The 26,429-nt window shown below is 33.9% G+C and overlaps 1 protein-coding gene across 10 annotated transcripts in view; it reads left to right on the top strand.

Annotated features, from left to right (window-relative positions):
* Positions 1 to 26,429, top strand: part of FMN1 (formin 1) — a 176,896-nt gene that overhangs the window by 74,985 nt on the left and 75,482 nt on the right. For all 10 annotated transcript variants that reach the window (XR_013340172.1, XM_021539273.2, XM_021539275.2 and 7 more), the window contains 3 exons: positions 9,234 to 10,027; positions 13,629 to 13,779; positions 23,847 to 23,934. Coding sequence is in view for 9 of the 10 variants with exons in the window: in XM_021539273.2 (XP_021394948.2) it covers positions 9,234 to 10,027; positions 13,629 to 13,779; positions 23,847 to 23,934 (1,033 nt within the window). In the remaining variant the exon portion in view is untranslated. The remainder of the gene's footprint in view (positions 1 to 9,233; positions 10,028 to 13,628; positions 13,780 to 23,846; positions 23,935 to 26,429) is intronic.

Here is a 26,429-nt window from a genome sequence, read left to right as displayed (position 1 = left end):
ATGAGAACACTCTTTTGGTGGAGAGGCTAATCATCTCTAAAAATTCTCAAAACTTTTAGACAAAAGTTATGTTTATTATGAAGAATGAAAATTGTTAGTTTGTAAAAGTGTAGAGTTACTTTTTTTTTCATTCTCATGGCACTATTTGGCTGAATAATTCCTGTTGAGAAGTATTCATTGCTGCTCATTTTCTTTCTATAGATATGTAACTTTATCTTTGGTTGCTGTTTTCTGTGTGCTTTACTAATAATGCTTTTTGCTTCAGCTTTTACTTAATTCAAATAATTGGTTGCAACTTAGCAACATACATCTTTGCTTTCCTATATAGTTACAAAGCTTAAGTTAAAATGGCTGATCCTGTAGCCTGGTTGCCAAAGAAATTAGTTCTTTATATGGTGAAGCAATGTTGACAGTAAACTCTCCTTTCCATCCTGTCCCTGAAAGAAAAGGAAGAAAAGTGAAGAAAAACAAGGTTGCATTACAATTCTGGCAACATCAGCCACACTAATAAAATCAAATTCAATGTTGGTTTACGACTTTGAATTTATGTGACTGCACAGGATCAAAGGATTTGTATCCCACTGGACTGCAAGGTCTATAGTTCATGGCAAAAACCTCATCAAAAAGAACATTTTAGTAGTAGGGCTTTTCATTTTAATCAGCCACAGTAATAAAAAAGCTGTTAGGTGTCCAAAAACATTCTCCCAAGATCAGAGACAACTTGCTCTCTACTACAATCAGTTTTCTTATTGGATCCATACTGCCTCTGTAGTTTTTGTCACTGAAACTTCATCTTCAACTTGTTTTCAGCCATTTTTTTGCATTGTTTTAACATTTTACATGCCAGATGTAAAATATGCCACATCATCATGTATTTTCCCTGGAAATTGAGGAATACTGTAACCTATCTCAAGTAAATTATCATCAAAACAAATAATTAATATAAAATTTTAATTATCAGTCTATATTTCTACATGTTGTATTTTAAAGTATTATATTAGCAATGTTCAGAGTATTTTTTCCTTGTTGCATATGATCTTCTGAGCACTACCACAGAGAATAGGTATTCGTATTTTCATGTGCGTAGCAACTGAGGCTGTCCTAAGACTATGGTAACAGCTGCAGTGAGATGCAGAGTAAGATAGTAGCTACAAATTTGTGATAGGAAAGGAATGTTGGAATTTTGCATGTTAACTGGTCATGGTCCTAGTTCAGCAAAAGTTTGAAATTAATTTTTAGCTTATGGTGTGGTTTCATACTTTGATTAGCTTCGCCTCAGAGAAATTGCATACAATATATCATTTACATTTATTGGTGTGTTGAATGCTGAGTCTCCTCATTCCATTCTGCAGAATGTAAATGTTTAGCAGAGTTTAACAATATTTCAAGATTTTGCCAATTGAATTGTCCACAAAATTAAGTTTTCCTAGAAGTGTATAGGTTGGTCTCAATTTAACTGGGTACCCATTTTTTACATATTACGTCAGATTTATTTTTCCTAGCATAAGCTATCTTACATTTAGGAAGAATCAACACATAGTCACTTTCTATAAGAATTGTTAGTTTTTGAATGGCATGACAGGTAGCTGCTACTTTTGGCAAATTCTAGTGAGTGTAGTATTCCATTGTCTGGGAATTCATTGCTGTCTCAGACACATGCAGGTTTAAAGTGGTTTTTGTCAGTTGGATATTTTCATGGGTTTATTATTTTTAAAAACATTCATTCCAACTTTAGTGTTGGTAGGAATTTTAAGGTTAGCTACTGAACATTTAAAATATATATAAAATATTAAATTATCTATTATTTATGTATATTTATGAATAAACTGAAATCTACCACTTTAAGCATATGTTGTTAACAATTGGCTATATTAAGTATTATTTCTTGTAGTTTTTTAGAGTTTTTTTTTCATTTGTCTCCAGGAATGACATTGTTTAGCAAACGTGCCTGTGGTAAGAAGTTAGTGAATCCAAAGCCTTAACAATTTTGTTTGATAGAGATCAAGAAGAATTTAAATTCCAGTGAGATTTCTCTGTAGGCACAGAGATTCCAAAGTAGAGTACATCTCTTACTGGGTGGTGAAGTGGACATAATAGCATCCTTAAATGTGGAGTGTGCTGTGGAATACAATGAACATCATTAGCAATATTTTTCCATATATTTGGATTCATAATGTTTGCAGGATCTTGAAAGATTACCGAGAAATTTCTGGGGTACATCTAGTGCTCTATCTGATTATTTCCTTAGAAGTTATGAAGAAGTTATTTACCCTTTTTAAGTGGGTTGACCTGAGTAAAGTGATATGTATGTAGGAAAAGAACTGGAGATGAGCTGTTGTGAGCTATGTATTGTCTCCAAGTGATTTAATTTGTGTAATCTTAAATGGTTAGGTAGGTAGTTCTTAACCATGAAGGGACTGAAGGAAGGATGTGTATATGTGCAGGAAACAATACCTAGATTAATGTTACTTGACAGAAACATTTACATAGCAGACACAAGGTAATAAGGATGAAGAACACAAACTTCATGGCAACCTGGAGATGACTCTGTGTAGAGCATGGAAAAGAGCAATGAACATTAAGAGACAATGGAAGATCCACAAAGAGCAACAAGAGGAGATGCTGGAGCTTAACAGAATGTAGGACTTTCTGCAGCCTATAATGAAAGGGGCAGTTTGTATCTTACACAGAATGGTCTCTATAAAATACGTAGTCCTGGTTAGAAAGCATCTAGAGTGTCTTTGTGTCAGAGATCTGCTTTGCCTGGCTGTTCATACTCTTTGGAGAGTGATAAAAATGGAAGTGTGTTTGTTACCTTATGTTTAGGAGGTCACTGGAAACTTATCACTAGTGAGAAAGAATCAAGATACTTGCGTCATAGAATATGCTGAGTTGTAGGGACCCATGAGGGTCATCAAATTCAACTCCTGGCCTTGCCTAGGACACCCAAGGATCACTCTATGTGCCTCATTCAATTCCTGTTCCCACTGTATTCTACTGTCAGCCTTTGGCCAGTTTATTTGTACATATTGAGTCTAGTGGATCTACAAGGACAATGAATAGGAAATAGCCGGGGGATTTTTTTGTTTGTTATCCCAACTACTTTTGCTACATTTCCTCTATAAAGCTATGTATTTATTATTTTTAAATTCTAGAGAAAATTGGACTCTGTATGCATTGGCTACAAAAATATTTAGAGATCTGGGATTGTTTGAGAGTGTTCAGTCATTACTTTTTTATTGTGAGGTGTAGGAACAATTCTTACTGTGTGCCTTTGACAGTGATGATATACCATATGTTATGTTTGTTGAGGTATTTGTTGGAGAGGAATTTTGATTTTTATGTAAACTGGCATGGGTTTAACTTTTTTTTCCCTGTGGAGAAATCCTTTGCTAAATCTCTGATTGTTGTTAAAATTTAAAACAAATGTATGTTTTTTCAAGGACAGAGATTCAACAAAAAAGAGCTTCTTTTCTTTTGTAAACACAATAGAAGAATAAAAAAGTGTGAACTCTTCCAAAAACTCAAGATTAAATTACTTAGAATGAACAAAACCAAGTTAGAGGCTCTCTCTGAAAATTTTGCTTTTCCTCTCTTTTGATGGCCAAAATATTATTAAGAAAAAAAAACTGTAAAGTATATTTAAAAAGCCTTTACTTGGCAACTCAGTAATTCTTGTGTTTTTAAATTTATTTTTCCCGTTTTCATTTTTTAATATCCTCCTCTCTAGAACATATCCACATCTCCCAACTATATCCCTGGATACTTTGTGTCTTCTTTGTTCCCTCTTTTTCCTCTTTTTTTTTTTTTTTTTATTTTCATGGTTTGGCATACGTAACTAATTAGACGTAACAATCACTGTATAAAAGTCAGAGAAGGGAATAAAATTGAGCTCACTTTCTCCCTAATATGTTATTTTTCCACTCTAATTAGAGTAAAAACTTGTAAAAGTGTGTGTTTCTCAGTTAAAGAAGAGGTCTGTCTCTGATATACCTAGAACAGCTTTGTTCATTAAATATGTGTAATTTTTACACAGTCACTTTTCAGAGTAGAATTACATTATAAACGCTAGTGAAATAGTATTGGGCATTGACAGTGGAGCATGGACTTGTTAGTTTCAAAGCAAAAGTTCTGCATATTGCGTGCTCTGAACAGTGTTTTAGAGAACTTTTTTATGTTTTACTGTTAAAATTCTCAGGATTTTTTAACATTTATGGTGCAAATAAGTCTTGACTAATAAGTTAGCAACTGTTCTTTTGAATGCAGATTGCTGTTGAAATTTATACTCTCCTTGTGTTCATGCAAACAAATTGTTCTACAGCTTTTCATATCAGAGCAGTTCTGTGTCATGTTTAAAAGTTTTTGTTCACATAAAATCACATTATATGAAGCAGTGAAACAACAACAAATATACTTCAGGTGATTGCCTCTAATTGACTGTAACTTAGTATATTGACTGTTTTAAATGAGACTGTAATCTTTCTGTCACAGAGAAAAGCTGTCACAATGGTAGTGAGATTTTTCCGTGTCAATCCACATTATCATTTCCAAGACATTTAAAGGACCTGTCAGTTACATGAATGAAAGGATTTTGTCTTTTTTGTGATTAATTTCTGATTTATTGTCTGCTACTGTAATGGTTAATGACATTATTGTACACTGATTCAATATTTGGAATTTTTATTCCTTGAGCATATGCATCATCATTTCCTGGGACCCATGGGACCAAGGCTGAGTTGTTGGCATTGTCAGAAAATATAATCTGCCTTTTTTTCTCTGTGTTACATCAAGTCACTTAGCAGGTGCCAAAAGGAGTTCACTGGGGACATACACCAGAGGGATGGGTGTAAAGGGAGAAAACAGGAAGAAACTAGAAAGCCAATCCAAGCACTCCTGTTGTTCTCCAGGTTACAGTGTATTAGTATTTTTGGATATTTACATAATCCTCCTATAATCATGTATTTTAGTAAAGAGGGGTCATTTTTTTTTGGGGGGGAGGGATGGCTTTTATTTTACCCATTAACAGAAGTAATTTTTTAGGAAGAGAGTAACACGGGCCTTCTAAGCTTAAATATAAGTCTGTGTTCAAGGGATCTGAGAGTCAGCTGGGATCATTTGCTTGGTGAATTGGTTTTACCCAAGGAAAATAAATCCTGTCCATTTCATGGCAGATATCAGAGAGATCTTGACAAATTAAAGAAATTATTTATAAGTACAACTGCACTAGTGAGGCTTGAAAAGCAAAATAGGGAAGAATCTTCTTTAGTCAGAATCAGAGGTGCAAACAAGCCTGCTTTCCAGGCAAGAGCAGATTTGGAAGCAAAAGACATTTTATCAAGAAGGATAGACAGAACTGCCTGTTTATTCAACCTCTTCAAAATGCGTATTGGGTGGAAGCAGAGAGCCATGGAAGAAAGGAAGAAGAGGTACATTAGCCAGGAAAGCTGGTTTTAGAATTCAGAATAGAAAAGGGCATTTGACAATACTCAAGCTGAATCACGTCTTGCAAAGGAAATTTAAGGGTTCACTGAAAGTATTTTTCAGCAATGGAAACAGAAAGAAACTAAGGAAACAAGGGGAGCATTATCCAGTAAGGGTGAGGTGGAGACAAAAGGCATTGTTGATTTAACCTAGAAAATTAAGACCAAATGAGCTGCCCCAAATTTCAATAGCAGTGGTCATGAACACAGGGACAGAATTTCTCTTAAACTGAAAAAACACACAGCTTTTAGTACTGAATAAAACACAAAGATTACTTTTTTTGCATATGACAATTCTTTTTATCCTAATACAGTGTTGACACAATCGGTCTGCAATGTGCTGTCCTTTGCAGATCCTTTTCTCTTAGGATTGCCATACCACTGATCAATCCCTTCTGTGGCTATGTACACTGCAGCCCTGTTTCTTGAATTGCTGCATGTATTTTCAGGCTGTTTCCTTATCTGATAAAATTATTGTGAATTCTGAATTTTAAAAGTGTAATTCAGCTTAATAGCATAGTAATGTTTGCCTATTTAATTTAATATTGACAATTAATACAAGAAAGATTGTGCCAAAGTAAGGCAACTTTTTTCAGTAGCACATTGCTGTGTGGGTTAGGCTTCAAATACTCAAGAGGTACTTTCAAATTGATGATTGAAATCTGATTTCAGCACATTAGGGTGTTTTCTTTTAAGCTAGCAGTATGAAGAAAAAATAGTAATAAGGCTTTAATGAAGCATTCATTCTTAAATTTGGTATTTGTAGAAGTAATGTGCAAAAATATATATTTACCGTAATGGAAATTTAGGCAGCTTTATCAATTCTATGTGTGTGTGTACAGGAGAGGGAGTAATATGTCAATGGCTGACTGGCAAGAGTCACTGATACAATGGAAAGCCAGAGAGCCTCAACAGACCGAGGCTTGAGGGCTTAAATTTATACTCTCTGAAAAAGCAGATTATTGTTGCAAGAAAATGAAATGGTCAGGGGAATAGAAATATATTCCTTGCAATAGTTTATTTGGTATTGAATGTAGCTACACAGTCCAGATTTCTTAAATGAGTGTTGCTGGGAACCAAGCAACCAGGCTTCTATACCAGTCAGCAAAGTGGCAAATGCAGTTTTCAAATGAAAAGAAATATATCTAAAGCTTTCTGATGAACTTCTGCCACATTGTTCTTTGTAGTGTCTTGCTTTCATTTTATACAGCAATTTTTACAGAAATTTTCTTTGATAGCTTTCAAAATCCTCTACCCTTCTTCAGAAATAAATCATGTTCATTCATATATAGGATGGCTTTCTAAGCTTTAGTTTCAGCTGCCTTCTAATATCTTCTGCTCCTCTAGCCTTCCTCCCATGCCATCCCTTCATCAAATATCTTGTTTCCTGATGAAATATTTTTCCATTTCATTTTGTCTAAAATAGTTGTGACCAAGCTATTAAATTTTGATGATGTTTGCTCTCCATTCGATTTATCATATGACTTTATAGCATTTTATCTCATTTTAAGAAATATTTTCCTGGGAGTAGACCTTGGTTAAGAATATATATGTATTATTTATATATATATATATAAATAGTACATATTAAAGAATATATATGTATTATTTATATATATATATAAAATAGTACATATTAATATTCATATTCTTGACACTTGTTGAAAGTATTATCATAGGTATATAAGGTAATCTTACTTTGGTGAATAAGACTTACTTTGAGATGAAACATAATTAAAATAAAATTGGTTTATTACTTATTACTAAATAGAAGTATTATTGTTTTTTGTAATTGCTAATGCTTAGTAATTTTAGCTTTCTTATATGGTTTTTCCAAGTTACAGAAAATAATTCTAAAATAGTGTAAGTTTTATGCTTTTTCTTGCTTTTCATTCTCTCATCTCAAATATAAACTTTAAACTACCAATTTTATACTGTAAATTAAAACTGGAGATGTGTATTTGGAAAGGCTTATAACACTAACACAGTTGCTTTTATGCCCATTTAAATGTAATAAATAGTTTTGTTAGATACTGTGCTTCTTTTACAGTGTGTTTTTAAGGTGGCTTCAGATTTACTGCTGGGAAAATCTTTAACGTTCAAAGTAAATTGTTCTGTGAGGGAGTTTTTGATGTCCTATAGGAGCAAAGTACTATGATAAAAAAAAACAGTTAAATTCCTTAAGGTAAACTTATTTCATTGCCTCATTTATGGATCAGTATGCCAAGTTAAAAAGAAAGGCAATTTCTTTGGAGCAGAAAATCGTGTGATAGTTGAATTGAACTAATAATAAAGATGAGTGCCAATAGAGTAATAGTAGGAAAAGAAAAAAAGCTAAGTAAATATATTGTTACACATATTTGTTCAGAGTTGTCTATAAAATTAACAGAAATTGGGTTGTTTCCAATGCAAATCTGTTTGATTCTCTCTGTAAGACTTCAAACCCGATTTCCCACCTTTATACTTGCCAGCGTAAAGGAGCATTTTATACCCAGTGTTTTCAGATTGTTTACTTTGGATTTTATCCTACGAAATTGATTAGAATCCAAGCTGTTCATACATCTATGAGTATCTTGTTTGCATATCTAGTCAAGCTTTATTTTACAATATAAAACCACAACAATTGCATTATATTTGCCATGATGAGCTGCACATATATGACTTGGATGCATCTTAATTCTGTAAACTAGTAGCTCTGCCCTAATACTCAAGTTGGCGTGGTTAGTAGGGAGTGCTATGTTGCCACTTCTGACAAGCACTGCATGGGCACTTTAAGTGTGAATTCCTGTGCCTTTAGGAATTTGGGAAAATCACAGCTCATTAGCTTTTTCTGTTAAAAGGTTGGCTTCCCTTTTGTAGAGAGATCCTGAAAGACCCGTGAAAAACTCTCTTCCAGGAGTCATTGCCTTGCAAAGAATCATGGTAATATCAGCCAGCTGCCTGATAGTATCATGGCATAACAGAAAGTAACTTGTAGGGACCTAATAACCTGGAATAGCAGTATTGGATTTTTTAAAGGACATGTTTCTGTGCCAAATGTTTTGTATCTTTGACATATAGTAAGAAAAAATGGGTTTTTTCCTTACTTAGTTATCCAGTGAATCTTCTTGATCTCTTGGTCCTAATGTTTATTTTCTGAATTGTAGATTAAAATATATATGGAAGAAATGAAATTTTAATCTAATAGCAACGATAAACTTGAATTTAAGTGTACCTCTGTGAATTTTATTGATGATAACACTGAATAGATTGACATATTACTTTATTTAATGTTTTATCTTGAATTAATTTCAACCTATGTTGTGTTTAATCTGTTTTTTACTTCCTAATGTGTTATCTCTCTATATATGTATATGACATATATTTGAAATGAAATAAGTAATTCTCATGTCATTAGATAGAATAACATTTGAAAAATGTACCTTTTTTCATAATATACTATTAACTATTGCATCCAATTAAAAACTGGTAAGTCTGCTTAAAGATAATGTACAACTTAAAATTTGTCCAAATTGATGTTCTCGATTTTTATTTAAAAATATATATTTTGTTGAGACACACCCTGCTTACATTTCTTTAAAGATTAGTAATTGTCCAATTATATAATAGCTTCCAATAAAGCCATATAGAACTGGGAAGGAGAAGTGTTTTCCACTTTAAGAATGTACTTTAAATGTAAAGATTTTTAACAGACTACAAAATAAACACTTGAAAAACATTTGCATTAAGGGTTTTTTTCTTGTTACTTTGCAGTCTCAGTTTGAACTCAGGGTATTTCATATTCGTGGAGAACACGCTGTCTCAACTGCTCAGCTTGAGGAAACCATTGCACATCTGAAGAATGAACTTGATAATAAATTAAACAGAAGAAATGAAAAAGCAAAGGATATTGGTGTTTCTACTGAAGATGATAACCCACCAAAGGCATACCGAAATGTATGTATACAGACTGACAGAGAAACTTTCATAAAGCCTAGTGAAGAAGAAAACAGAGCTGTGAAAAATACCCAAATAGTACCCAAAAAGCTTAATATTTCTTCTTTGACACACAGTATATCTGCCCAAAGTGAAAATAAGGACAATTACAATGTACAGTCATCAGAAAGTGTCTTCTCTTGTCAACAAAAACAAATGCTGCCTCCTCCTCCACCACCACCACCACCTCCTCCACTACCACCACCACCTCCTCCACTTCCTGATTCTTCACTGTCTGCTGTAGTTCCTCCACCACCACCTTTGCCAATGGGTCCGGCTTCACTGACATCTCAGTTTGGATCTGGTCCACCACTGCCACCTCCACTTTCTGAAGGCTGTAGGAATTTTCAAGCACCACCACCACCGCCACCACCACCACTTCCAGGGCTGGGGCCTCCTGTTCCTCCTCCACTGCCTGGATCTGGGTTACCTCCACCCCCTCCACCTCCTGGGCCTGGGCTCTTTTTTAATAGCACTTTATCCTCAAACCAAGGCCCTCGAAAACCTGCCATTGAACCTGGCCGTCCCATGAAGCCTTTGTACTGGACACGAATACAATTGCAAGATAACAGGTAAAATAAATTTATTTGGACTTAAAGTTGCTACTTACAGGTCAGTGTAGAGACATGGAATTTACATAATTCTAGGAAAAAACTTGAATCAGTTCTAGAAGCCTGAAAAAATAAGTTGTTTTAAAATATCATATTTAAATTAAAATTATATGTATTATAAATGACAACTTGTTGCATTATAACAAAACATGTTTTATTTGCCCATTTTTCCGCAATAATTCAAGCACTGCATGGATAGTCATAGTGACAGGGTGCTTCCCAGGTTTAGCACTAAAATGTAGAAAGGTAGCTAAGAGAATATAAATATTTTTTTTCTTAAAGTTAAGTCTGTGTTAGAATTAGAATTTAAATGTTAAAGTTTGGTCAGGTAAGAATTTTGTTTCATTTTTGCTTTCCAGTCACTTCACGTGATCCTTTCTTCAGAGAACTGTGTTGTGTCATCCTCTATGATTCCAGTTCTAGAAACTGGAAACAGTTAAACTGGAACCTAACCTCTGTATATAATTCTGTCAGAGCAGGAAGAATAAAGCCTATGTGTAAATATATGCAGCTCAGCGGGCTATAGCATGAAGTGTCCATTATGGACAAGTCTCAGTACTGATGGAGACCTCTACAGTTTTAAAAAAGTAGATATAAAATTAAAAAAAAAAAATACCCACCTTACTGTGATTTAGTGCGGGGACGTGTTTGAGGGAGGGATGCCATCCAGAGGGACCTTGATGTGCTTAAGTAGTGGGACTGCAAACAAGGCCAAGTGCAAGCTCCAGCACCTGAGCTGGGGCAAGTCTCAGTATCAGTAAAATCTGTGGATAGAGGAGGTAGATTTAGGTAGAATGTAAGGAAGAAATTCTTTACTGTGGGAGTGGTGAGACACTGAAAGGTTTCCAAGAGGAGCTGGAGGTGCCTCTTTCCTGAAGGTGTTCAAGGCCAGATTGGATTGGGCCCTGTGCAGCTTGGTCTAGTGGAGGCTGTCCCTGCCCATGGCAAGAGGTTAGAATGAGATGATCTTCCAAGTTCTTTCAACCAAGGTCATTCTATAGTTCTATACCAGTATTCTAGCAGTGTATTCTGTTGTACGAAATCCAAAGTTACTACAAAATATACTGTTTTATCAATTAATTTGTAAGTGGTCATTTGGCTAACAGGCATAAATAAACAATTTTTGGCCAGTTCTTTTTTAAATGATCCTACAGTCTTTGTTTATGCTACCTTTTTAGTGACAGGAGAAAAGCAGTTCTCCCAGTCACATTTTCTGGACCATCATTAATACCTTACTGCCAAAGTTACTCAGCTGCTCTTTTGGATTTGACTGATTCTGACTTTTCCTTCTTGTATTTATTACTGTAATATAGAGCTCATTAGGAGGGATGGATCAAAAAGGATTTTGGGGGGATGCTTAAGTGACACAGACTATTTTATTTTAATGAAGAGTTGTTCCTTAATTCGGTCCTGTATTAATGCAAGTAATGAAATTACATTATTATTTGGATCTTAAAGTTCAAACCATTATTATCTGTGTTCAAAATATACCCTAGCAGCAGTTGCCAAGATGCTAAATTTAAACATTTTAATAAGCTACATTATATTACTCTATGTGGTTTACAACCATAATGCATCATAATATATATGCTATACAATATATACATGCAGTATATTACTTGTTATTATTAGATTATTATATTTTTATATATTGGTAATTTTTAGAAATTATTTATTATAGTTTATCCTGTAATCATGATTTATTTAAATTATTTAATATTATAATATTTTATTTTCATGTTTCTCTATTATATTTAAACATGTTTGAAGTAAATATCTACAATTAACTGGATTTAAATATGAGTTTTATTTTACTTTACAGCTATGAATTTCTATTGATGAGAAAGTACTATTATTCTGGTGTAATAAAACATTGTTAAGGTATTAATATTTTATATAAAATATTTGACTGGAACAAAGAAATTACTAAAATGTCAAAGAGATTACTAAAATGTCAGTTGTATAGGCTTAGTTTTTCAGAATTAAAAAGAACTAAAATTTTCTGAAAATTGAAATTTTTCAGAATTTAAATATTTTGGAGCAGGAGGCTTGAACATTTTGGTTTTACTTTCCCAGTATTTCTTCGGCATAATTGTTTCATAAAGTTGATCCATAGTTGATTCAATAGTTGGTCCATAAATAAACTTTATTGAAATTCTTCCCATGGAATCAATTAAACAATAGTTTTTTTTCTGAGACAGTGCTGGTTCACCAAACTTTTGCAAGGTAAGGGATAATTCATAGCATACATGAACTACTGGTCACCGGATGTAATTTTCCAGCATTTTCATGGTCTGTATTAGAACTACAAATTTCTTCAAGAATTTGCTGCTCAGATCAGAAGCTGTCCAGGACTTCTTGTTGCAGAGCCAGAAAGAATCCTTCATTCTTCAGTATTGCTAAAACAACTGTCCTGATTCAGGGATAGCAAGTAATATCAGGAAGAGCGAAGCTGTGGAGCTCTAAGCATGTTCTGTGACACGGAATATGCTGCATCAGCAGATGCTAATAGAAAAAAAGGAAAAGTTCCTTAAACATTCATTATAGTAGTCAGTTAAGTAGGAAAAAAATACTAAATTTGAAAAAATAAATTTGGTTCCTTTTGAATTGGTAGGTGTTCCATTTTGTTGCACATGACATCTATGTTTAGTGGTATCAGCCATTTGTATTTTATAGTGGTTTTCATCACTTTTTTTTTTAATTGCAAATAATTTCACTGCCTTTTAGTGACATCTGCTGGAAGATCTGGTCCCACCTTCTACTGATAAACAGACAAGAACACTCAGAAGTTTTGTCCTACGTATTTTCTTGAAACATTGAAATTTTGAAACAAAGCCTTTTTAGAATTGATGTACTTTGTTTTTTAGCACTACATATTATTTTCCCCTAATCTAGGTAAAACTAGAGGATTGTGTAAACAAGCTCCCAACTGATCCAAAACTAAATCTGGTCTTGGAAGACAAAAAAAGAAGGAAAGATCATCCACGTTTAAAATTTGCAGTTGGTTGAATGGAGAAGAATACTGGATAATCTCCCAAAATATAAAACACATAATCACTAGTTTCTCAGACAACAGCAAGGATAAATATGAGGATACAACATCTCTGGGTAGCATGAAGTAAATCAGGTCCTATACAAATTTCCCCAAACGCTCTTAAAATATGCATGAATAAAGTTTGTTCACTATCTTGATATTGTTTATTTTTATAGGTCTAAATAGATTACTGGGCATTTCTCAAAAAAGCTGACATTGGAGTACTTTTAATCCTAGTTGAAGTGTCAGAAATCTCTTGACATGTATTTGCACAAGCTGCCGTTGTTGCGCAAAGAAGGGTACAATACGAACAATGCTTAGTCTAGCAGGCATGGACTAAATAGCTGAAACTAATAACTAAAACTAATAGAAAAACTTTTGACTCCTTACAAGAGCAAGGTATAGGAAAGGAATGTTCTTTGTGTTGCTATGAGTTTAAATCTATAATGGATTTTCATCCATTATGGTTAGATCTATTATGGTTTCTCATAATATTTAGAAATTTTATTATTACCTTTCCCGTTGCAGGAAAACTGCTATGCCAACATTATGGGAATCACTGGAAGAACCTGATATACTTGACACTACTGAGTTTGAATATTTATTCTCCAAAGACACCACTCAGGAAAAAAGAAAACCATTATCAGAAACTTACGAAAAAAAAACCAAGGCCAAAAAGGTATTTATTGTTTCTTTTTTTGTCTTTTTTTTTTTTGTGTGTGTGTGTGATACTGTTTAGTCTTTCATTTTGAGAAAACTCCATTTTAATTCTTGGATTTTTTGTGAATAAGCAAGGAAGAAAACTGTGGATTGCTGATTCAGTTCTCTTGCTTGAGAATGCAGTGCTATTATTTCCCTTGGAAATTTTTTTGCCTTTGATAATGAAAGTTCCACATGACAGTGAAGTAGAAAGAATACTGTATAGGAGAATAGAATTAAAGTTCTAATTAATATATGAACATGCCAGTATTTCAGGCCATTATTTGCCCTTGAGCTGATGTATAATTAATGCCTGTCATTAGTTACTGTAGCAAACCTGCATGTCATTAGTTACTCTAGCAAACCTCTCCTCCACTGAGATTAAATTTATTGGAAAAATAAAATTTAAAGCAACCTTTTGAATAAGGAATGTCAGGTTTTTGTTTTTTTTCCAGTATAGCTAAGGAGTTGTGTCAGGAAAGGGCAGGACAATCATGTCTTTAAAGGCCAAAGCTACATGCGGTAGCTGTGTCATTGCTGTAGTGCAGATACAGTCGGCTTTAGATATGACCTGTTACAGAGGCAGCTGGCACTTGCTAATTGGGATTTGCAGATAGGAAAAATAAATGCCATTAGTAGTATTTGCTGCCAGAAAAATTCTAGATTGAATTATAATCAATACTGTTTTCCTAAAACAGTATGATTACACATCAGAAACTACTGAAACATTTATTGTGTTTTAAATCTCTTTGAGTTTACCTGCTTGGAACCACAAGAGGGCACTTTGCATGTGAGCTGTGCTTGCTACCTTCAATTTTATAATACACAGAACGTGAAACATGTATACATGTTGGGGCTTTCAGATCTTTCAGAGCATCTTTGGTCATAAATTTCCTGTATTGTGTCTTAATGCAACAGCTAATGAGAAGTATCAGGCTGTAGAATTATAGGATTCAAATTAATGCAATGCAAAAAGTAAATAATTAAAAATGGGGCCTGGATGGGGACATGCTGGCATTTGTAAATGCACACCAATTAAATAATTGTTACAGTTCTTCAAATAGTAGACTGAAGTTGGGCATGGACATCTCTGTGAAAAATATTTTGAGATATTTTACTTGAAAAATGCTTGAAGTGAATGTGACATGTAGCAGCAGCTGTATCCATAAATTCAATTAGGTCACCTATCTTATGCCTTCTTTCTAATATTTATTTTTACATTTAATTAATTTACTTTTCAGAAGGAATTATGTAATAGGAAATACAGGTTTCTAAAGAACTTTGAAGAATTTCATCTGCAACTTTAAGGGGGAATTAATGTGTACAAATACTTGTTTTTTTATTTCAAAACCTCAGTAATTAAGGGCGTATAGCTACTTCTCCAAGAGGGTGACAGCAAACAAGGTACAGAATTAGGCCTGTATACTGAAAGATGAAATTGCATTTTTCTTTTTCCTTCCTGCTTTGTAAACTAACTTCTTTGTTTGAGTAGCGTGATTTCTTAGTGATTTATTTTGGCTTATCCAAAATTGAATTGGGTAATACTTACAGAACATATTGTTATATTAATATGCATTATTTCTTGTGAGCAACCAGTGTATTTTCATTCAAAGACTTTTTTTTATTTCTACCAACATTTTTAATATTCTGCTTTGTTATTAAAGATAAACTTACTATTTTAAGACAATGGATATTTTACTGAAATTAATGAAATTAAAAAGGTTCCTTTCAAGTACTGTGGAAAAATAGAAAAATAAATTCCCTTAGAAATAAATTCAGAATTATATCTATTACCATGTCTTTAGTTTGGAAAACTGATGGGATTGTGATCATGGCTTTACAAACCATGTGAACTGTAGGGTTTTCCATGAGAATTTAGAAAACTTGTAATCAGTAGTGTGAAACATTCCATCATTTGGTCAAACTAAAAATTGAAAATAAATCCACTTTAAGAATTCAAGGAGATTTTGAGTAAAGAAGCATTTTCTTCTAGTGTATCCTGTCTTTTCACCTTTCCCAGTTAAATGACTCATAGTAGCAGCTGAATGTTTTTACAGACAGTTGGCCCTCTTCTATAGTCCTGTGTTTTTCTTTGTCTCTCTGAAAGCCCAGATATATGCAGGCTGGCTCCAGTGGATCAATCTTGGTGAGCTGCAAATGATACAATAGTAGGGAGGCATTTTATTTACTTACAGGAGGATTTATTAGTAGATAATAACAGAGAGCTTCTGTAGATCAATACAAAGCTGTCAGTTTGGCTGGTTTCATTTCTGGTTTCTCATGCTTCTTTTGGCTCTCAAAGTTTCTTGCCTTTTTCCTAACAATTACATCTACTAGAGTTTTAGCAAGAATCTTTTTTTTTTTTTTTTTGCTTCAGTACATAAATTTCTGCTTGATTGGTCTTAAAAATAGTACCAGTGTCACATTATAGGGAATTGTATAGTCTGGTTAAAGATGCTTTATACAGACATTAAGAAACATGAAACTTATGAAGCTCATCATATATTACAGATGTCATTATGTACTTACATTTAAATTCCTTTTTCATGTTCACTAAAAGAACCTTCCAGAGCAAGATATAGGTACAGCAATGAGGTTGTAGCTTGTGTTTGAAATAGTTAAGCTGTTTTATATAATGATACCTGAAAGACTGACCCATTCCCTCCACTAAACCTCTTCTCTGCACAGACTATGCCTTATTTCATAGAATCTTATACAAACTTCTTTGGTATTTAGGGAAATAACAGACCAATAGATGGTGCAGGTCTGCTTAATAAAACATGATTATTCAATACTTTGCTTCTTGAATAAGAATTACATCAGTACCTCACACTCAAGTTCCTTTTTCAATTGGAAGTAAGATTTTATCTTTTGAATTAGAGGGTAATTGTTTATCATTTAACTCTTTTGCAATTCAAAATAAAACAATATTATTCTGTTTATTCTCAGAATTACTAGTTTTGTGAAACCGGTTGGAATAATCTGCATGCTTAGGCTGTGAAATGAATGCTTCTGTGGAAAGTCTATAGAAATTTCAGTTTCTCCCGTTCTTACCCATTTTTCCATGTAGTAGACACTATGGTAACACAGATTAAAAAATTCACTGTATGCTGTGCTTTTTTTTTCCTTACTTATAGCTGATAGGCACCTGCCATTTTCAGCCTGAAATGTCTCAATGTCCTGTGTAAGCTGCACCAGGGGAGGTTTAGGTTGGACTTTAGGAAGAATTTCTTCACAGAAAGGGTGATTAGCCCTAGGAATGGACTCTCCAGGGAGGTGGCAGAGTCACTGTCCCTGGAGGTGTTTAAGGAAGGACTGGCTGTGGCACTCAGTGCCATGGTCTGGTTGACAGGGTGGTGTTCAGTCACAGGTTGGACTTGATGTCAGAAATCTTTTTCAACCTGATTGATTCTGTGATTAAGATAAATAGAATGGCTGGTCTATTTTCCAGTACCATTTAGCAAGTTATGCTCAGAAAGCAAACTTATGAGTACATATTCATATTATACATATATAGTTATTCTCATATATATTATACAATTACAATATAATAAATGTTTCATTAAATTAATATTTATAATGTATCAATAATATTTCAATATATCATCAATAATATTTATATTCATGCATGTATATGTACTCACTGTACAAATAGAAGAATACACTGAGGACACTGTGGACTTCTCTGCTGGTTGTGGTTACATTTGTATTTTCACTTATTTCTTGAGTAGCAGAATGCTAACTCTGCAGCCACCACCTATTTGTGAGAATAGTACTTAAGTAGATCCTCCACAAGGCTTTTATGTATCTGAGATCTGGTCTGACAAACAAAGATAAGCACAAAACTAATGCAATTAACCACAAGGTTAATATCATTAAGAATATTCAGCTACCTAAAAAATAAGATGGGGTACAGATGGCTGACTGCTAATAGTTCAGAAGAAGGAGTCTTGCATTATAATAGCTCACAAGAAGAACATGAATTGTCAAATCATGGTAATACTAAAAATGAAAAGCAGAACTCTGATAGATCAAGTATTGCTTGCAAGACATTATTCAGCCATGTCTCAGTTGAACTGCATCTAGATTTAGGCACTACAACCCTTCATTAAGAATCTGCTAACCGTAAAGAGTCAAGAAGTGGGAGAATGATGAAAAGTGAAGTAGTCTCTAAGGAAAGAATCAAATTATTATGATTGTTTAGTCTAGAAAGGAGAAGGTTGGTTAGGACACACAGTATAAGTGTAATCAAGTGTATGCAGCTGCTGCAAAGAAAAATTATGAAAAGCTTTCTAAGCGCAAGGATACTGAAGGAATGCAGGAAAAATTTGGCTTAGGAAATTGTGTTTCTGTATTTGGGGATCTTTAGGAAAATTTGTTTAGAATGGTACACATAATTGATAACTGTCTTGAAGTGCAGAAGTGCTGTGAATGACATTTTTGACTACCTTTTTAACATCTTGACACTGTTAATCAATTAAAAGACAAAGTCCAGCTTCTGTCCATTGTCCTATGGACTGAAACAGCTGGCTATACATTTTTCAAAAACACTTTCATGATTCCCAAATTTTTTGCATTCATGCCAGACAGAAATGGCTTATTGGGTTACACTGATTTCTAGAGGCTTCTGACAAGTATGTGGGGGAAGAAAGGAAGGGAAATTAAGCAGCAATGGTAATACAGCTTAAAGGACTGCATAGAGGGTTAATTTACTTATTTTTAGAAATATAACAACTTATTTTGGAAAAATATAGTGCATTCACTTGATGGTGATACAATGTAAGCCAAATAGAAGTTAAACAAAGGTCAGGTGTACCTTTCTAGTACGCAAATACATATACTTGAAGACTTGAAATTTGTTATGGTAATGCTTATCTGGGTTTAGAAACTCTGCAAACTGTGTGACTGCTCATGCTTCTTTGATCATGCAGCCCTTTGGAAAACGTAGCACCTTTGGAAGAACTTTTAAGGTTTTTTTCAAACTGTACACCCACTGAAATAATTCAGGAAACTCTTGTTCTTGTGCATTTATCTTCTATGCATGTATGCAATCTTTTATAAAGTGTTCTACTGTATTATGAAAATAATGATAAAAACTGGTATTCTGAAGTTTTGATATTATATCTTGGGAGTAGAATTCATTTTTTCTGGTTGGGAGGATTTACTAGCTAGATGAATGTATTAGTTATGACCCAATATTAGAGCAAATTACTATGCAATGTATTTAAACATTAAAAACATAATTCTTCTCTCACAAAAATGTTTTGAATTAAAACTAGATGTATTATAATCTTATATGAAGTAATGTAATGCAGTAAATGTTTGGAGTTATGTTCATGAAATGGAGAAGAGAGGATTGCTGCCTTTCCCAGAGATTCTAGGTGGATAAATAACATACAGAAGGAGTGGTATTTCTTTCATAGTTATTTTATAGTTCTGAAGTGGTTGAATCTGCATTAGGAAAAGTTCAAATTATTGGAGGAAAACTAAAGTCCCTTAGCACCTGAATATGCAACAAATATATAAAAGACATTACTCATTATGTATTAAGCTATGATATTCTATAATCTTGAAAGAGAAATATTTAAAAAAGATCCCTTTGCTACAATTTTTCCATGTGCATTTTGTAGCTCCATTGCTAGATTTAACATGTATTTTGACATTGTGTTTGTTTTTACAATATATTTGAGCACTTGTTAGTAATTTATCCACAAAAACTCAGGTATTTTCTATACTTTTTCAAGAAACAGGATAGTTGGATATTTTTGATGCCACTCTGTCTTCATCTTACAAAAAAAATGAGTGTGTGTCAAGTAATTTGTGTCAGGTGTATGCTCCAAATGAAAGTCCATCAATCATTTTTGGCCCTTTAGTGCAATGATTATAATTTCAAAGACGCAGGAGGACATTAAAGATAATGGCTTTTCTGTTGTCTATTATCTCTAACAGACTTCACATAATTATTAACATGTGTTCTCATTTACAAAGAGTGTCAATATTTTGAGTGAATTGCATTTTTTTAACTGAAAGGGATATGCCTGTCAGCAAGTTTTTGTCCATCTAACTAAATGAGGAATTACAATTAATAAATTTCGTGTTTCCGCAAGAAAGGCAGATATTGTAGAAAATGTTGGAAGCTTTGCAGGGTTGAAACACAATGACTGTCTTCAGCTGTCTGCATAAGATAAATAAACAGTGTTCAAACTTAAGCAGAAGTAGTAAAATGCTAGTGCATGCTCATCCGAGGCACTCTCACTTTTTGTATTTTATGCTGTGCTGAGAAAAATAACTGGCATTCCTTGTTTATCACAAAGCCCTGAAGTCATGTAGAATATCAAAATTATCCACATGGTGAATATGTTTAGTAGTTTGTCTTATTTTTGCAGTTCTGATAGGAGTAATGATATCGAGGTAAGTTTCTTACTGGCTCATTCATACCTCCTATTTGAACCTGATAAATTGCCATTTGCGTGTACTTTAAAAAACGGCTAATAGTAGTGGTGTATTTAAGCTAATAAAATTATAAATAGACTTTAAAAAATATAAAGCTATGGTTCATCCATATTGAGGAAAACGTAGTTCAATTTGGCTCTCCCTTGAGTAGGAATATGAGAGATAATGTCTAGTCTTAAGCTTCTGAAATTTCATTGGTAGCTCTTGGAGTGTTTATGCAGAGTGGCTTGAGGGACATACTTTGGCTTCTTGTGCAGGATATTCTTCCTGTGTTTGAACAGGGTTTCAGCAATCCAAACACAGGTCCAGGCTGTTGATTTGTAAAAGTTGGTGAGTGGGAATGGAAGGAAATGCTGTAATATGCAGGACAGCTTTTTAGCTTATGGCTTTTCTTGATAAATTTAAATATTATGGAAGGAATCCATGCATCACTAGGAGGAAAGATTTAGCTTTTAATCACTTAAGTAAACTGAATCTCTTCAGATTTCAGCACCAGCAAGTGTCCTGGACAGAATATAGACATTGCAGTTTGACAAAACTAAACTGCTGTATAGTATTTAATGAAATATATTTCTGGCTACGTTAGAGAAGCGCCTTCTAATGGGAATGACAGAATAACCTATTAGTGTATTGAAGTTTTGGTGTATCTTCACTTTTTAATTAGATTGTAAAGATTTAAAAGATGTAGATGAGACACTTGTGTACAGCAAATCAGCTAACTTAACATGAAAAAATAGAGGGAAGACCCACAGAAATCAAATAATGCTATGGATCAGTGAAGTAAATTAATTATGACCAGCAGTCACAATTTTATCACTAAACCAGAAGATGCTGCATCCATTACAACAATACAGTCATAGTCTGGAGAAGAAACAGGCAGCTGGCAAACCCCACCAGCTGGCACGGCAGCATCAGCTGGCGTCAGCTGGTTTGTAGCTGCTTACCTGTCACTGCCAGCTACAAGCAAGTCCCAATATGCTGAGAGGTGATCAGTGATTTGTCTTTAAAAAGCATAGACTAAATAGTTCAACACTGTCTTTACAAACTTTCCTTTTATTTGCCTTATGTTTTTACTGAACTGAAAAAGTGCTGACTTTTTTGGTGTCTCCTTTCTACTTGGAATTCACACACATATGTAATTCCCCCTTAGTGGCAGAATAACCATAATTTGGGACAAACTTAGTGTCTTTGAAAATTAATTCTCTGTTTTGCTACTGATTATATATTTTAACTGCAAAATCTTTCAAGTTCCACATTGATTCTAAAAATTGATGACAAAATTCCAGTATAATACTTAGTTATAACTATGGGGTTTACGTAGTTTTATGCTCAATGTAAGCTATTTTGTTGTCATGGTCCTCCCTTTTTGCTCTCTAATGAATTACTTATTAGCCTTTGCTTACTTGGTTGAAGCTATTTCAGATAGTCTGCATCTAGCAGATGCCTGGTAATTGTGACCATGTGTAAATTTGTCAGAAATGCATGTGAACATACAGTCAGTTGCCCTTTAAAATCATTAATCTCTGGTTTAACTTTTAAAATTATGCAGGGCTTTCTTTGAGGGGTTTTCTTACAAATTGTTTAGGAGGGAGGTCTTGCTTAGTGATGTCAGCTAGTTTGATCGTATCTGGAGGATATAGTAGCACTTGCAAATACTTCAGTGGAATGATTTCAAATGTCATATTGTCTACAACAGCTATAGTCTGGAAAGGTTTTCCCTCAACCTAGGCATGTCTAATGGAGTTTATGACAACCTATGAATTTGCCCTGAACTAGGTCAGCTTGGTGGTCAGTGAATGCTGTACAATTACGTACTGCTCAAACCTGTAATTATCCCTGTAAGAAGTTAATGTGCTGTGGAGTTCAGCAAATTCATGTAAAGATTCAGAAATGACCATGATAAATGAAGCATCTGCTTATATTTGCTCAGAAGAATCAGTCAACAAGATGTGATGCTTCCACAGTGTTCATTTAAGGTAAATTGGAGCAAAATCATCTTGTCTGCTTGTGTACTCAGGAGATAAAGAGCCTGAATTCTTTGCCATTTGAACAAAACACTTTCCACAGTATTAATTTCTTAATATCCATCATATATGCTGTACATATAGGCAGAAAAATCTCTCAGGATAGATTTTTTTCAAATTTTGGCAGAAAATATGCACTATCTACTTTAACATAAGTTTATTATTGAGTACCTACAAGAGGGACCTAAAATATCTATCAGATCTTTGTTGAAGAGAGCATTTGTTCCAACTCGTGCATGTATGATCCAATTTCAGTACTCTAAATAAGCATTCTAACTTCACATTTTCACATGAAAATGTCAGTATTGTTTCTCTTTTTCCTGTATTTGTCAAAAAATTTAGTTTTTTATGGATGAGTGACTAAGTATTTTCATAGGTAAAATCACATAAAATACAGGTAGAAAGCATTTTTGTGAGTTAGTATAAATTCTCAGTTAACTGTCTCTAATTTGAGCATCTATGTTTTTAATATTATTAAATGTCCAAATGTAAGTGCCACCTTTAATTTAAATAATAAAATTAAATTTGGAGAAGTATAGATTAAATATTGTTCAAATACTAAGAATATAAATTTAGAGAAAACACAGCTATTAGTTTTAATCTTGCATAGGTGTTAGTATTTTTAATAGTTTTTGTACATCAGCACTATGAAGTAAGCCATCTGCTTGGATCTGAACCTTTTGTATTTTTGAAGAACTTGTGTCTGTATTGCATTTTGTGATGTGCTCCTGTCATATCTTCTGTACCAAATAAATCAAAATCACAAATACCAATAGCGCAGACATTGTGGGAAATAGTTTTTTTTAAATTTCTGTCATCTGAGCTACACGTTTTCTCTTCTTTATACCTAATGTCAACCAAGTAAAATAACATTAAGGTTTCCCTTCTTCCTCTTTCTTCTTTTCCCCCTAAACTGACATCAGAAAATATTGCAGTCTGAATGTCAGTATATTATACTATCAAATATCTGTACCCAAATGTGAAAAAAATCCTGAAATCCCTGGGGAGTGTCAACAGTGTGGAATAAGCACATTGAGACATGAGCAAAAGAAATGCTTTGAGTAGTATCCAGTGTTCCAGAAGTAGTGTTGAGAGGGCATAAAAAGACAGTTCTTCAATTCTGCTTGGTGAGGAATTGATTCTTTGCTGAAAAAAATAGACATAAGCCCATTTACACTAAAATGTAAACTACCAGACAAACTAAGGAACTTGTGATGTACTCAGTGTCTTTAATAGTTCCTAAAATATCATTTAAAGAAAAAGAGGGGAAAAAACATATTCCAGAATAAGTATTTGATGTGCCTTTCTCTTTTCCTGCGTAATAGCATTCTACAAGTAGGAGGTGATGTTCTTTAGTAGACCTGGCGAGAATTCAGTCTTATAATTAATTTTTTAAGGAGCAGAGCACAAAGATAAGATTAAGGTCTTACTACCACATTTAGTTAATAAAAGGGTTTGATATTTGGAGTAACATTGAATTCAATTCATAAATTAGCTTCTGTTATAAAAGTGACTGAATCCTTTGTAGAGTGTTTTCTCGATCTCAGATCATTTTTCATCACCTTTCTAGATTATCAAATTGCTGGATGGAAAACGATCTCAAACTGTAGGAATTTTAATATCGAGTTTGCACTTGGAGATGAAGGATATTCAACAAGGTAAGTATTTCTTAACGCTTAATGTATTGTACTTGCATGGATATTTTATCATAGCCCTCAGAAAATTTCTGACAGTTCAGAATGCGTTTTGGAAGGTCTTCTAAACTACCAGAAGAATAATTATTCCAATATATTCCAGTATATGTAAAAGTTTCACCTGAAAGCTAGAATTGAATTTAGATACAACTCTTTCTGTTCTTTACAGTTAACATAACACTTTCAGTACAGTATTTTCATTTTCCTCCCCTGCAGTTCCCTACGTTTTCTAAAGCAAGTCGTCCACCAACAGGAATTAAATGGAGGGCTTATGTGTAAATCTTTTGGGCTTCAAACAGACAGTCAGTATGTTTTAATATTTACATTTTGCTTTATTAACAGTATAAGAAGTACATCCCAAACTGATGTGACTGTGTAAGAAGGAGAATTACTGGATGGCATTTTTCAAAGTATGGGGCTAGTCAGTTGTAAATTCCATTACTGGTAGAAATTATTTGAGTTTGCCAATGCAACTGTAGAGAAATACAGATTTTTCAGAACACTGGGGTGATTGAGAGTCTGCTTATGTTCTGGATTTAAAAAGATATTGTTTAAGGATATTGTTTATTTCTTTTTCACATTAAGAAAAGGAAAATATTCACCATTTAAAACAACTGCTGGAACAACTCAAGTTGATGTCTCCTTTTTTGCTATTGTTTTCCCTCCATCACATGCAAATACTGGGTAGGGTGTTGAGATGCTGCTGGCATTGATTATTATTAATTTCAAAAGAGCCTTTGAGCATGTAGCACTTTAAAAGCACAAGGGCTTACAGATGTCTCTTGGGATGCAGAGGAATAAGGAAAAGAAGGAATAACTTCGTGCCTGCCAGTATTGTGTGAAAGGTATCAGAATGAAATGGGAAAAAAAACCAGTATTACTAAAGGTCTGAATAATTTGCTGGCAGAAGTGTCAGCAGCATAGGGATAGGATAGAAGCTTTATTACAAAATCTGGGTGTTCTTAAGGATCTTCAGAGATTGGTTTTCTTTTTATTTTCCATGTCATGGTGTTCTACTAAAATAGGGTATCTCTGTCTCTCTCAGTTGTTTGCTGTACTTGTGTAGCTTTTGAAATCTTCTGGCCAATTTGTATCAAATCTAAGAGAATATAGTGACCCGAATATTTGTGTATATATCCAATAGCATTTTTAGCTTGAGTCAGCAGTGCACTTTTGAATCACATGTACCAGTTGTCCCCTTGGCTGTGTTTGCATTGCAGAGCTGTCTCAGAGTGCAAAAGCATGCTTCAGAATCAGATTAAACGAGGTTTGCTTAAGGAGCATGCTATCAGTCTCCGTGTATAGCAGTCTCTAAATTCCCCAGGATCAGATCACACAGATAGTTCAAAGTCCCTGAAACATACATAGTGTGAAATGTTGCTGTCTACCAATCCATTTCTAAATAAGACAACACTACTTTCAATTGTAGACTTAGCTAATGCAGACCTACAAGTTTGATGAAAATTAAGAGTGTAGAAGAAAGACACCAAAACAAGTGCTGTCACTGAAGAAAAGTTTGGAACTCATCGCCCTTTCTTGTCTGAGGTAGTAAATGACTGGCCTGTCACCACATGTGTTGCTCAAGGCAGCAATAGGATATGCTGCTTCTTGCTTATGGAAACAGCTAGAAACTCCCATCAGGATTTGGGAATACCATTAGTGGAACTTTTTAAAAAATATACTAACAAAGCAGTCTGACTGATTTTAATCAAAATATGTGTTCAGAGACTATGTAGGATGAAAAACTGGTTCACAAAACTCAGGGAAAACATCGTTCTGTAGAGAGGACCTTTAGAAATGTGTATTACTCTGAAGACAACAGTAGAATTATGCTTGTTTCTGTTTTAATGTCTGTTAATTCCATAGTATTTTGTGTAATTTAAATTCTGCGGCCTATCCCGCCCCTCAGCAGACAAATTATTTGAAGACTGCTGTAATCAGTGCACGGATGAAAAAAAATTATAATAGGCTAAATGGTGCATGACAACACTTAACCAAAAAAAGCATGTAATCATTGGGTCATGAATGTCAACTTTTTTTCTTTAAAGTGGAGTTGAAAAGAGCTATCTCTAACATACAAATTAAGCATTCATCTCTTTTTTCATGCCAATTTCCATGGCATAATTCAGTACATGAAAAACAGGGAAAAGTTAATAGCCTTCGACCACTTACAACAGAGAATGTAGATATATGAAGCAAAAGAAAGTCAGAAGTGAAAAAAAATCTAATTTTTATTTCAAGTTTTTATGACCATGTTTGTTGTAAAGTCATGTACAAATGAATGTATGGTCTATGTGTGGTATATTGGTTAGTCTACCTTCGGCAGCAGTTATAGAATACAGGTGGAGAAATTCTCAGATGGACTGCCCTGTGCATACAGATGAGTGCAGAATTGTAGAGAAGACAAAAGTAACCACAAGAAAAATTGCATCGTCCTTTAAAATAGTGTGAAATTTCTG

Source organism: Lonchura striata, chromosome 6 (genome assembly GCF_046129695.1).
Source record: "Lonchura striata isolate bLonStr1 chromosome 6, bLonStr1.mat, whole genome shotgun sequence".
Taxonomy (NCBI): Eukaryota; Metazoa; Chordata; class Aves; order Passeriformes; family Estrildidae; genus Lonchura; species Lonchura striata.
The sequence above is the reverse complement of the archived record's forward strand: the minus strand, read 5'-3'. Positions and strand labels throughout refer to the sequence as shown.